Here is an 11,719-nt window from a genome sequence, read left to right on the forward strand (position 1 = left end):
GCACACGACATGCACCTCTATTCACCCCCACCCCACCCTCCCCCCCTTCACTCTTGGTGTCCGGCGACAAACTGCCTCTGCTGGCTCTTTGCTGTGGGAGGAAAAACCTCCAGCTGGGACAGGAAGAGCCCCGGAGAGCACAGTGTCATTACGGCGCATATTGCACTTAAAAGCATAGCAGGCAGCACATTTGTTGGTTTTGTCATCTCACGCCGTCAGAAGTGGTCATGGGCTTTTGCTTCGGACTGATGATAACAGGGGGTTATTTAGGGAAACTGGAAACCACAAAACCTATTAGGCCGTAAGTATAAATCTCTTGTGATGGTTTTTAAAGGCTTTTATGGTCGACCTCAGCGCAGGATATCTGCTTATCGCTCACTGATGTATATTTACACTGAAACACCCTTTGTAAATATGCAATTTGAAGAGAATGCGCGATAAACCAGGGACAAGCCGCTAAAAAGGACAGAAAAGGTCAGAAAAGACCAGGTTGTCCATAGGAACAGACCTTGCACTCTAGTATTTAACTTTTGTAACGTTATAAGAAGTATATACTGTACCATGCTTGTCTCTCCGTATTAACTCTACTGTCTCTTTGTGCTCAGTCATTTAATCCCGTGTGTGTGTGTGTGTGTGTGTGTGTGTGTGTGTGTGTGTGTGTTTCCATGCCACAGTGGAGTACGACAGGGAGCTCTCTCCGCAGCGGCGTCACCACAAGGAGTTTAAGTTCAACCTCTCACAGATCCCAGAGGGCGAGGCCGTCACCGCAGCTGAATTCCGCCTCTACAAGGAGTGTGTGAGCCGCGCCTTCCGCAACGACACCTTCCTAGTCAAAGTCTACCAGGTGGTCAAGGAGCATCCTCACAGGTAACACACACACGCAGGCACACACACAACTTGTATGAAATGTACATACTGGTACATATTTGGCTTCTTAAGAAGCTTTGAGTGGATTCTAAAGCATGCACACGTGCATTACCTCACCCAGGGTGTCTGGTGGGTTTGCAGAGGAGTGGCACTGGGATTGCACTGAGAATGGACAGGTCAGCAAATAAAGGGTGGTCCTGAAAATAGCGCGCATGCTCTGTTGACCTGATACAAGCAGTGGAGGACTATGACTTAGTTGCCTCGCCAGGTGTGTTTCTCTCTGTCCGTCTCCCTGTTACATAGGCACTGGGCCCTTGCAATGTTTGTATTGTAAAATCAGGTAAAAACCAAGTCTTACAGAAATAGCGCCGCTTCAAAAGTCTTCGCTTCAACTGAGCGCAGCTAATGCATGCCAAACATTTACATTACGTCTGCATGGCTGGATAAACATCCAGTGAGATTTCTGAATGATATTTGTGTTTTATCAAGCCCGCCCAGCAAGAACTCCAACATGAAGACAGCTCCTGAAATACATTTTTATATATATATACATATATATACTTTTAAATGTATTTTGGGTTGAATATTGTCAGGTAGAAAAATGAAGGTGGGGTGTTTAACACCAAATGTTTGCTGACTTCAGTCCTCGGCTGAAACTCATCCGCTCTCAGGCCTGCAGATTGAAAAACGCAGCTTTAGGTGTTTGCAAAGTATATTTTTCTGTCCGTCAAACGGCTTCTTTGGGTATCAAGGGCTACTTATTTGGTGCATTCCTTTATGCCTACAATAGGTGGTTTGTGCGCCACAGCCCGGAGGTAAAGCCCTTTATTTTCGGAGATATTTGGAGATTAAAGGGCCCATATATCTCCAATTTCTGTATTATTGTAGGACAGATTTCTACCTTGAAGAAAATTACAGCCTTGCTGGAGTGCTATCAGGGGAGGAAGATTTGCTCCCGATGCGTTTGTGCTTTGTTGGCGTGAATTCAAAGTGCAACAGGCATCCAGTGACGCAACCAGTAAGCTCTAAACTCCTTTTTATTGTCTGTGATTGTGGCGTGACCTTTAAGGTTCGGCGGTTTATATGCTGTTGTTGAGTCCGTTGTTGTGGTATTCCCCCATTTTCCACCTTTTGGTATAATCTCTTCCTATGTAGTTGCCCCATCAGCGGGGAGCCTATTAACTTTCTCGTGCCCCTCCTTCCCGCAAAGACCCGACTCCTTTTTTGACTCTAAGCCGTAATGATAGAGCGCTTAATTATCCTGACACTCTTTGTACTTTTCATTTGATTGGGAGGGGGGGGGTTGCTAGCAGCAAGCAAGGAATGTGAGAGATTACAATGCCAGAAATGTAGCAAACCTGACATGGGTTTGAGAGGCAGGTCGCTCCAAAGCCCGTTTCTACCGACCCGAACCCATTCAGCTGCTTCTTTAATAGTTCTGCTGCACCGGGCAAGATGGTTTTATTTGAGCGTGTTTAAGCGTAACATAGCCTCTACTCTGATCGCTGCTTAGCTGTTCTTCCATATGAACCCGGAGTTCTAATCGGTACTAGAAACCTCTGCATCCTTATCATCCAAACTCAGGTTTTACAATCCTACAAAATATCCCCTCTCAGCAGTTTTAAAGATGAAAGCACACAAAATAACCAGGCCAGCTGTGTGCCACGCTCTCCCACCTTGAGATACATTTTCAACAACATTCACTGACAACACTTATAATGGAGATTTATGGTAGTAAAAAAAAAAAAACACCCACCACTTTCACCTTTCACCTTATTATTCCAGTTCATTTAAGCAGTCAGTCAATAGTCCGCTTTAAAGTCGCCTCCCGGTTGCCTTCGCCTTGCAGGCGGCTCTCTGGTGGACCCCCTGCCTCCTTCTTCAGCCCAACGGCGGCTGTGACGAGGAGGGAGAAACACCAGTAAACTGGCAACGTGTTAACCTCGCACAGTGTGTGTGTGTGTGTGTGTTTGAGGGGGGAATAGAGGCTTATACGGAAACTGTCCAAAACACTCTCATTAATGACCAATAAAGAGGGGACTGTGATGCATGACTGCAGGGGAATTCTCCAAACACCTGGATGATTGTGAGTCTTTGATGTGGGCTCTGCAGGAGGGTCCGACGGACCCGCCGCTGTGTCATTACTACTGTAATGGGATGGTGGGAGGACAGGCCCTCTTATCACTCACACGGCCTTTTTCTCTACAACTCCCCCTGCTCTCTTTTCATTAATTCCTCCTCACTCGCATCACGTGGGGGCTTTTTTTGTTTTTTTGTTTTTTTTTCTTCCCGGACATGACACGTTATTTCATTCTGCAGCCGTATTTCGTTCCCTAGCAATGTTGTAAATGACATAAACATACCTGTAGCCGGATACCGCAGATTTAATGCCTTCCGTTTCCCCCTGTCCCTCAGAGAGGTAGAGCGTGTGGTCAGACCCACCGTGGAGTACAATACAGCGTATCCCAGCCTTTTTCTTTTTAAGTACAGCTATTCATCTTTCTGTCAATTGGGTTTGATTTTGTTACTCTGATACAAACCACCAGCTCCTGTGTTTCCCCTGGTTGCTTCCAGGGGTAGAATTCTCTTCTGGGGTTCTGAGCTGCAGTGTAATGGGGTTGTAGTTTATGCTGTAGACTGACTAAATAAATAAAATACAATGTACCAACTTTACAGTGCATAATTATTAGAGTCAAGCACATTAGACATTTTATTTTCCCTTTGCTCTCACATTGGAAGTTGGGCTGCAGTTGTTTTTGCTCACACCTAGTTTGTCACCCTCCTTGTTTCATGTACTCTTCTTATATCATCTGGAGATCTTTTGTTGACTCCACCTTTTATTCTGAAATGTTGAGTGATGCCTCATATAGCATTAGGAAACCGTTTTGATGACTACAGCGCAGGTCTGGGAAAACCTCAAAGAGCTTAAAACCTGGTCGGGGTGAAGTGCATTTAGGTCATTAAACTTTGAATACATATTGCGTGAGGCTTGATAACAGCTGCTTATTTCTCTTGCTTCCCATCGTCTTTCTGTTAGATGACAGTTTTGACTGTTTTAAGTTTCCCTGTCCAATCAGCTCCACCCACCGTCCACACATCTCTGTTATAATCTTCGCTCTGTATGTTCCCAGAGAGGCCGACCTCTTCCTGCTGGAGTCCCGCAGGCTGTGGGCGTCCGAGGAGGGCTGGCTGGAGTTTGACATCACGGCCACCAGCAACCTGTGGGTGATGAGCCCGGCGCACAACCTGGGCCTGCAGGTCAGCGTGGAGACCAGCGGCGGTAAGAGATCCAGCTCACGCGCTCACGGCGTCTGGTAACCCCGGAACGCCGCGGTCCACCTCGCCGTGGCCTAGTTTTTGAAAGCCGTGTCGTCTGAAACAGGGCGGAGCATCGGCTCCAAGGAGGCGGGGCTCGCCGGCCGCGACGGCGCGCTGGAGAAGCAGCCTTTCATGGTGGCGTTCTTCAAAGTCAGCGAAGTGCACATCCGCTCCGCCCGCTCCGCCGGCGGCGGTAAGCGTCGGCAGCAGAACCGCAACCGGTCCACGCAGCCGCAGGACGGATCCAGAGGGCTCGGCCCGGCAGGTCAGTGCGCATGAGCGAGCACCGAGCCAGTCAGACGCAGAACTGACCTCAACGCCCCAAGATGATGTGGAACACATCAGCGGATGTGTAGCATGTGTTAGAAGTGTTCCCGTTGGAGACGCTCGATGAATCGGACCTGACTTTTGACACCCGGATCTCCCTCTGATCAGCCCGCTTCAGAGGAGCGTCCCAGCAGGGGGGGATGCTGAAGATCTGTTTTTGCTGCAGTTTCGTTGCACAGAGGAAGCGTATCCCGAAGCTGGCGAATGTAATGTTCCTCAGAGCTCCACACAACGTTTTGTTTTGTGGTGCCGTGTTGCAGGAGAGTTGAGCCAGAGAGTTGGAGTCGCATAGTCATGTTGGGGAGAGAATAGAGAGGATTTCAGAAAGTTATTGTAGCACGAAGAGGTTTATGAGACAAATTGACTTACTTTACTTTTTTGGAGGCTTTGGAGAACACTTTAAGTGCTCACTAGAATTTGTTGGAAGCAAAATGTCAAAGACAAAAAATAGTGGCCGTATATATTCACGGCGAATGCGTCTTGACAGGTGACCTCATCCTCTGAGCCTCCTCATTAGTCCTCCCCGCTTCTCTTCCTGCTCAGCAGTATGATGTAATGAGCAGGTGTAAGCCTCGTGTTATGAACTCTGCAAGCTTTTCAAATTAAATCAAACCCTAATCCGCCCACCTTTCACCTGCTGCGTGATTCTGGCCGGACTTTACAGCGCTTACAGCTTAGCTTCTCCTGTGAGGCTTCATTGTGCGACCAGTGCAGCGCATAAAGGAAATGCTCGGGGAGCCTGCTGTTAAAGGCCGTCTGATCCACGGGTTGATTTGATGGATGAGGCATTATGTTAATGTTAAGCCTCCGTGGCCCAAAACCCTTTGACTCCCTCAATAAAAAATTCCAGATGCTCAACGTTTTCCAAAAGTCTTGCTTTCTACAACAACAGCAGCACGCTACTTCCTAAACATTGGTTGGGGACATAAACTGTTACATGCTCATTTGTCTGAAGGATCATAGCATTGTGTAACTTGTGTCAATGGACAATGGATTTATGGAAGCCTAAAACCTGGATACAATCTGACTACAATCAGAAATATATGTTAAGGTGAGCACAGTAATGTTTGGAACATCCCAGAAGCCGAAGCCGCGCACACCGACCTGTGGCTCTCTAGCGGGACTTGTGATAAATGATGTGGAGAATCACCCAAAGCTTAAAGACCTGTCCTAAAGCGGCCGATTCTCCGTTTGAAATGGCTCGAGTCTGCAGCTTAAAAACCCGCCTAAATCCGTCTCCCATTCGGTTCCCTGGTGCCAGAACACATCTGGGTGCACCGACACAGCTGTACTTGGCCGGCTACCTGGGAAGCGATTTACCTTTTGCTTTTCTTTTGCCGCTCCTCCGTTAAATGGCTCTACCATCTGCGTGATGTACAGGAGTATTCGTGGGACAGGTCGGGTTTGCGCTCGTTAATTCTCTGAAAAACCCTCGCTGACATTTATTTTGGCTCCATTTCCTGTTTGTTCAGAACATCTCCTTCACTTTCTCAGTCGGTTGCCGTGTGCTGCTGTTAACACAACAAATTGGAAATAAAATTCCTGCATGACTTTTCCTCCATCGATGCAGTAGATGACATAGCGGACCAAAAGCGTACGCTGTCCCAGCCACTTGTCTTTGTCTTGAGATGCCTTGAAGAGGAGACACGCCGCGACCAAGGAAGTTCAATCTCATTTCGTGCACCAGACCGTCTCCGCTGAGTAAATCTGCTCTAACGAGGACAAACAGTTAAATAGGCGTCCTGGAGGATTGGACTTTACGTAACCCGAAACATCAAGACCTCTCCGCCTCACCACTCGGGACGCCGGGGAGTGTAAATATTTAGATCCTGCGCAGGAAGCGGGGAGCCCCCCCCTCGCGACAGCCGAGTGTCCGTGGCCAGCGCGGGACGGCTGGGCTTGGACGGGATGGGAGGATCCGTGAGGAATTCAGGCGGGCATATGGTTTCAATACCGCATCGCTCACTCCAGAGACGGGGAGGAGGACAGGAGGGATGGGGAGAGCATCCGTCTTGTGGGGGGGGGGGGTGGGGGGGAAACAAAATGTGGACGTTGCACCCCAGTTTCTGTTGGGCGCAGCGCTGTAGTACAGCTCAGGCCACCACAGCGGCAACTAAAAGGAGTATTTCCCCAATAATTCACCCCGATACGTCTTTTTTCCCAAGAAAAACGTGACATCTTAAGGCCGGAAGGTACGAACATGTTTGTTTTCAAGTGCTCTCGTGGGCATTAACTTCCACATCGGGGCATTTAAAACAAGCGTGAGTTACTGTGTGCTTTCTAAAAATAGTTTCCCTCCTCGGACCAAACTGCACACTCCGGACCTGTGTGGTTGACCACGGCTCTGATTTTACTGCATCTTGTTTATTATTATTTATTAACATTTTGTCATTTTTCATTTCCTACATTTGGCTGCTCCGCTTTGCGTTGTCACTATTTACTGAAATGCCTCTTTGTCTGCTAAAACTGTGGAACTTAACTTTGCCTACTGTACTCGCTTTGAGGTCCTGGGACCGGTTATTTCTTCATTTTCACATTTTTATTGAGCTGGATTTAAAATAACATGTGATAATAAATGCCTTCCAGGTGAGAGAATTCAACAAAAGAGTTCTATCAAGTCCTGAGATGAGGGTGACTTCCGTTTTTCACATTTGCTCACAAGGCAGACAATTAGACACTCCTTCTAGTTCTAGTTTAGTTTCTTTCTTAAACTCCGACGTGCGTTGGATGTGTAAATGGCTTTGTAGGAATGTAGCTTCCGCTCGCTCTGGGCGTGCCTGCTGTGTGCGCGGTGGAAAATGCTGCCGTGTACCTTGCCAAAAGAACAATGCGACACCTTTAAAGGTAATTTGGGGTTTTGTGGGCGAAGACGGCCGAGGAGGTAATGGGAGTCGGGTTGGGCTGCGGCTGTGGGGGAAGTTAACAACCATCCGGGGAAGGAGAATCGCGTCCCGGCTGCAGAGGCGGCCTGTAATTAGGCCTAGCCAGTCATTAGCTGCGCGGCTAAAAGGCCGACCGCGCTAACAGCCTCGCTTAAAGAATTATAATAACACGGCGCTCGGGCCAGCCATGTTTTTTCATCTGTCTCTCCTCTCCTCCCTCCGCCTCCTCCTCATCCTCCGCGCTGCCTCCCCACCCGACCTTTTGTTTACCGTCGGGGTAATTAGACATGGCGGAGCTCCCTCGCAGGGTTTAATAACCTCTGTGATGAAAGACGGGAAGAAAGATAAACTTCAGTAGTAGTGGTCGGTGGGAGAGGGGAGGTGGGGGCGGGAGAGGCCATCAGGACTCTCTCCTTCCTCCTCCCCGGGTTACTGACCCAGATTCCAACGTTGGGCCTAAATAACCCGAGTTCTCCGTCACCCCCCCGCCCCCCTCCCCCTCTATGTAATCGATACTGTAAAGAGCTGCAATCTTGTCTCACTCTTGATTGGAGGAATGGCCTAAATGGACCGGCTATAGAGTTACAGTGAGATTGTGTCCCGCCGGGGGTTGAAATGTCTTTTTAATGTCACGCGTCACACACGCACTCACACACGCTTCCCGGACCAAACGCCCCGGCTGTGAAGTCTGAATTGGCGCCATTTAATTCTTGGTGTTTTTCTAGCGACATGTCATGAATATGACTTACGGCTTTTTCCTCCTAGCGAAGGTGCTGGGGAAAGTGTTTGTGGAAGGATGAATGGCGGCTAGTGTAGCGGGAGGTTAATATCAGCCGGGCACATTATGTTGAACGTCTCGGCGTTAAAGAGCCGCGGCGCTCGCGCTCAGTGAAGGAGCAGTGTTCGCTATCCGATATACCGGTAGTGGCCCCTCCACCTCTATGAACTTCATGTGATTTGGCTTGAGAGGAGAGTTTTAGTGTCAGTGTCATATGGAGGCTTGTCTACTCCCAGAGATATTTCCAGGTTACGGTAAGGTAAGCTGTGGTAATAAGCCGGGGGGAGCTCCAGGTCAGTAAAGGGAAATCCTGCTCCCATCTGATATTCAAATATTGGAAGCAGGTGGAATTCAAATTCAGCGTTTGCTTCTTCCTGTGCTGCCAATGCTTAGAGGGTTTAAGTGTGTTTGGAAATATCCTTATTCACTTTCTTTGTAAAATATCAGATATTAATCGATGCGCTCTGATGATGCCGGTAGGTTTGATTTTGTTTGTGCTCCCAACCTTCATATTCAGCCTGCAGACGCATGAATCATACGCAACAAGCCCATTCTCCAAAAGGTCAATCTAATCCTTGAATGTAAAAGGGTCATAAAAGCATCTGAATTATGTTATTTATCTTATATTTACAACTTACTGATATATACGCACAAGTGGGGTAAGAACAGCCTTCTAATTAACGTGGTCGTAAATAGCGGTGTACAGATGTGCATGATGTGTGCAGTGAGTCTCCTTCCCACCTCTGTGTTCCGTCCCGGGAAGGAAAAAGAACTGAGCGAAGCCTCGTGGGAGCCGGAGCTCGGCGGTGGCTGTGTGGCATTACGTTTTTACAGGCAGGAAGGGGAGACGTGGTTTATGGCCACCACAAATCTGGGCCTTTACACTCCAATGAAAGCGCAGAGTAAATATCAGCTTTATTCCTCCAAACGACTTCGGCTCTGAAGGGGTGCAAGGAGAATGAGTTTTGTGTGAGAGAGCGAGGTCAAGGGAACGGCTCGTGCTGTACGGCATGCGGCCATCACAGGCCATATATCAGCTGATAATAAGTAAATAAATGATAGATATTGCTGCTCAATTGAACTTAAACGTAATGTTTTATCATTTTATCATCACACTTTAAAGGCTTTGCAGCGTTTCCCTTCGATCGTTCAGGTGAACTTCATGGCGAGGAGCTGTGTGCAGACCTCTAAAGACAGAAACCCAATGAGGTGATCTGATCTCTGACATCCTAGCTGCCATGGAAACCCCACGAGGAACCCTATAATGAAGTCTGAAGCTCACCTCAGTGTTATTTACAGAGACATGCAGATAGAAATAGAAATGTCCAAACCGGTTTGATCCATATTCCAAACGGAGTCCTCAATCTCCACACGGTAATAAGTGTCTGCATCATCTGGACACACACGCTTGTCTGAATGGAAATGCCAACGTAGCCACACAGAAACACAGAAACACACACCTATAACTGTATTTCCACATTGGCACTCAGCCAGTGAGCTGCCCTTCCTATTGGAGAGGAAGGAACCGTAAACTGGGGAAACACCTGACTGTTTGAAGGCCACAGATCATCCGAGCTCACCTCGCGGCTGTCCGTCATCACCAGCGTCCCCTCTCGTCTCCTGTCCCATACGGACCCAACGCGTCTGATCAAGAGGACATGTTCGCGTTCCGCTTCGACGAAAAAGAAACCGTTAGATCGCCTGTAAATGTTCCCTTCAGATCGTCCGTCTCTTTCTCCGCCCGTCCGCCTGCTGTTGGTTTGTGCGTCTCCTGGGAATGAAGATTGATTTGATGATGACATCTTAATGCAAGTAGTGCAGGTCAGTTAAAATAAAAACTCTATTTTAAAGAATAGCTAAGTGAATTTGTCCGCTAAGCAGATCAGGTCACCGGTGAGCGTGTGTGTGTGTGTGTGTGTGTGTGTGTGTGTGTATGTGTGTGTGTGTGTGTGTGTATTTGTGTGAGTACCGGTGGTAACGAATGATAGATGTAAGAAACTAACATCAGCTAAGTGTGTTTGTATGTAAGGTGTGTGTGTGTGTCGCTTTCTCCCAAAACCCAGCTGACTAAACACGCGTGCTGTTGGCGAGTTATTGAGGTGAGCGGCTGTGAAGTGACTGAATGATAAATCCCCCGTCGGCATTCGGACTCCTGTCACACACACACACACACACACACACACACGGATCCACTTATACACGTGTGTAAATACACAGAATCTTCAACTGTTTATTATAAACTTCTGCATTTCTTTAGACAAATGTGAAGCACGGAAAAGGCCGACTAAGCAGTGAGCAGATCCGGGAGATCTGTTAACCACAAAACCTTAAAATACCTCAAAGCTGCTTTGTTTTCTTCCAATGTGTGACGTTATTGTAACTGAAAAATATTCAGCACTAACTTCTCGGCTGAAGATGGAACCAGAAACCAGCATCGTGACCCCAAATGACCCCGTGACACCACAAATAGTCAACCACGTGGAGGTTTTTAAGTCCCGGCAGTCACATTTTTATGATGAACTCATGCGACAGACTAGGATTACAGCTAAAGGCCACCAAGAAGCCGAGCTGGGTCTGCTCATATTAACACTACGGGACCTCCCCCCCCCCCCCCCCCCCCTCTGTCATTGTCCCTCTCTGGGTGGTTTTGGAAAGAAGTAAAAAAAAACAATGGCAACAATAACATCAAGGGGGCGAGACTGCGGCCGACCGTTAGAGGAGGACGTCAGTGGAAAAGTCCGCGGCGCCGCCGTTGACCTCAGCGCGGCGGCCGCTGCCAGCGATGACCTCCTCCTCCTCCTTCTCCTCGGCGGCGAGCTGCGAGCCAACCTTGTACCTGGGCCCTCCGCCGCTCCCGGGACGGAACGGGAGATAATTAGTGGGCGAAGCTCTCCGAGCCTCTCTCTAGCAAAACACGGCACGTCTTTTGAGTGCTGAGGAATCCAACTAGGCCCGCGTTCCAGCTCATTAGGCGGGCAGACGGACGCGAGGCGCGTGCGGCGCGGTGACATCTGTGGCCACGCCCTGGGCACAAGGCCAGGGCGCTTTGTTGCTCTGGACGTCATGAGTCGCTCGCGTGAGTAGCTCGACCCCGGGGGGGGGCGAAGGGAGGGGGGGTGTCCAAGCCGTCCCATCATCGCGCTGGGCCCCTGGAAACAGACGAACGACACAATACGGATGTTTCCCGATTTTCACCGCGGGTCAAATTCTCCGCTCTTGTTTGGTGGGCGAGGTGCAACCTCCTGATGATTTGTGTTGTTCTGTTGCAGATTACAACAGCAGCGACCAGAAGACGGCATGCAGACGGCACGAGCTCTTCGTGAGCTTCAGAGAGCTGGGCTGGCAGGTAGCCGACGTCTCCTCGTTCCATCCGCGATCCTTGGCGGCCGGTTTGATTTGCTTATCGATGCGGGAGAGGCTAAGAAAATCAACATTTTAAGGACCCATAAACCGACACATAATGTTTCATCTGAGTCTTCAAATCGGTTGGTCACCGTGACAACTGGTGTCAAATGTGTTTTTGACCAGGTGACGCATGAAGTCAAGA

At 48.8% G+C, this 11,719-nt stretch overlaps 1 protein-coding gene across 3 annotated transcripts in view; it reads left to right on the forward strand.

Annotated features, from left to right (window-relative positions):
- The window catches only part of bmp6 (bone morphogenetic protein 6), a 48,406-nt gene that overhangs the window by 33,764 nt on the left and 2,923 nt on the right, over positions 1 to 11,719 (forward strand). For all 3 annotated transcript variants that reach the window (XM_078095699.1, XM_078095700.1, XM_040167881.2), the window contains 4 exons: positions 675 to 867; positions 3,999 to 4,147; positions 4,250 to 4,450; positions 11,442 to 11,518. In XM_078095699.1, the coding sequence (XP_077951825.1) occupies positions 675 to 867; positions 3,999 to 4,147; positions 4,250 to 4,450; positions 11,442 to 11,518 (620 nt within the window). The remainder of the gene's footprint in view (positions 1 to 674; positions 868 to 3,998; positions 4,148 to 4,249; positions 4,451 to 11,441; positions 11,519 to 11,719) is intronic.

Source organism: Gasterosteus aculeatus, chromosome 21 (assembly GCF_964276395.1).
Source record: "Gasterosteus aculeatus chromosome 21, fGasAcu3.hap1.1, whole genome shotgun sequence".
NCBI classification, from domain to species: domain Eukaryota; kingdom Metazoa; phylum Chordata; class Actinopteri; order Perciformes; family Gasterosteidae; genus Gasterosteus; species Gasterosteus aculeatus.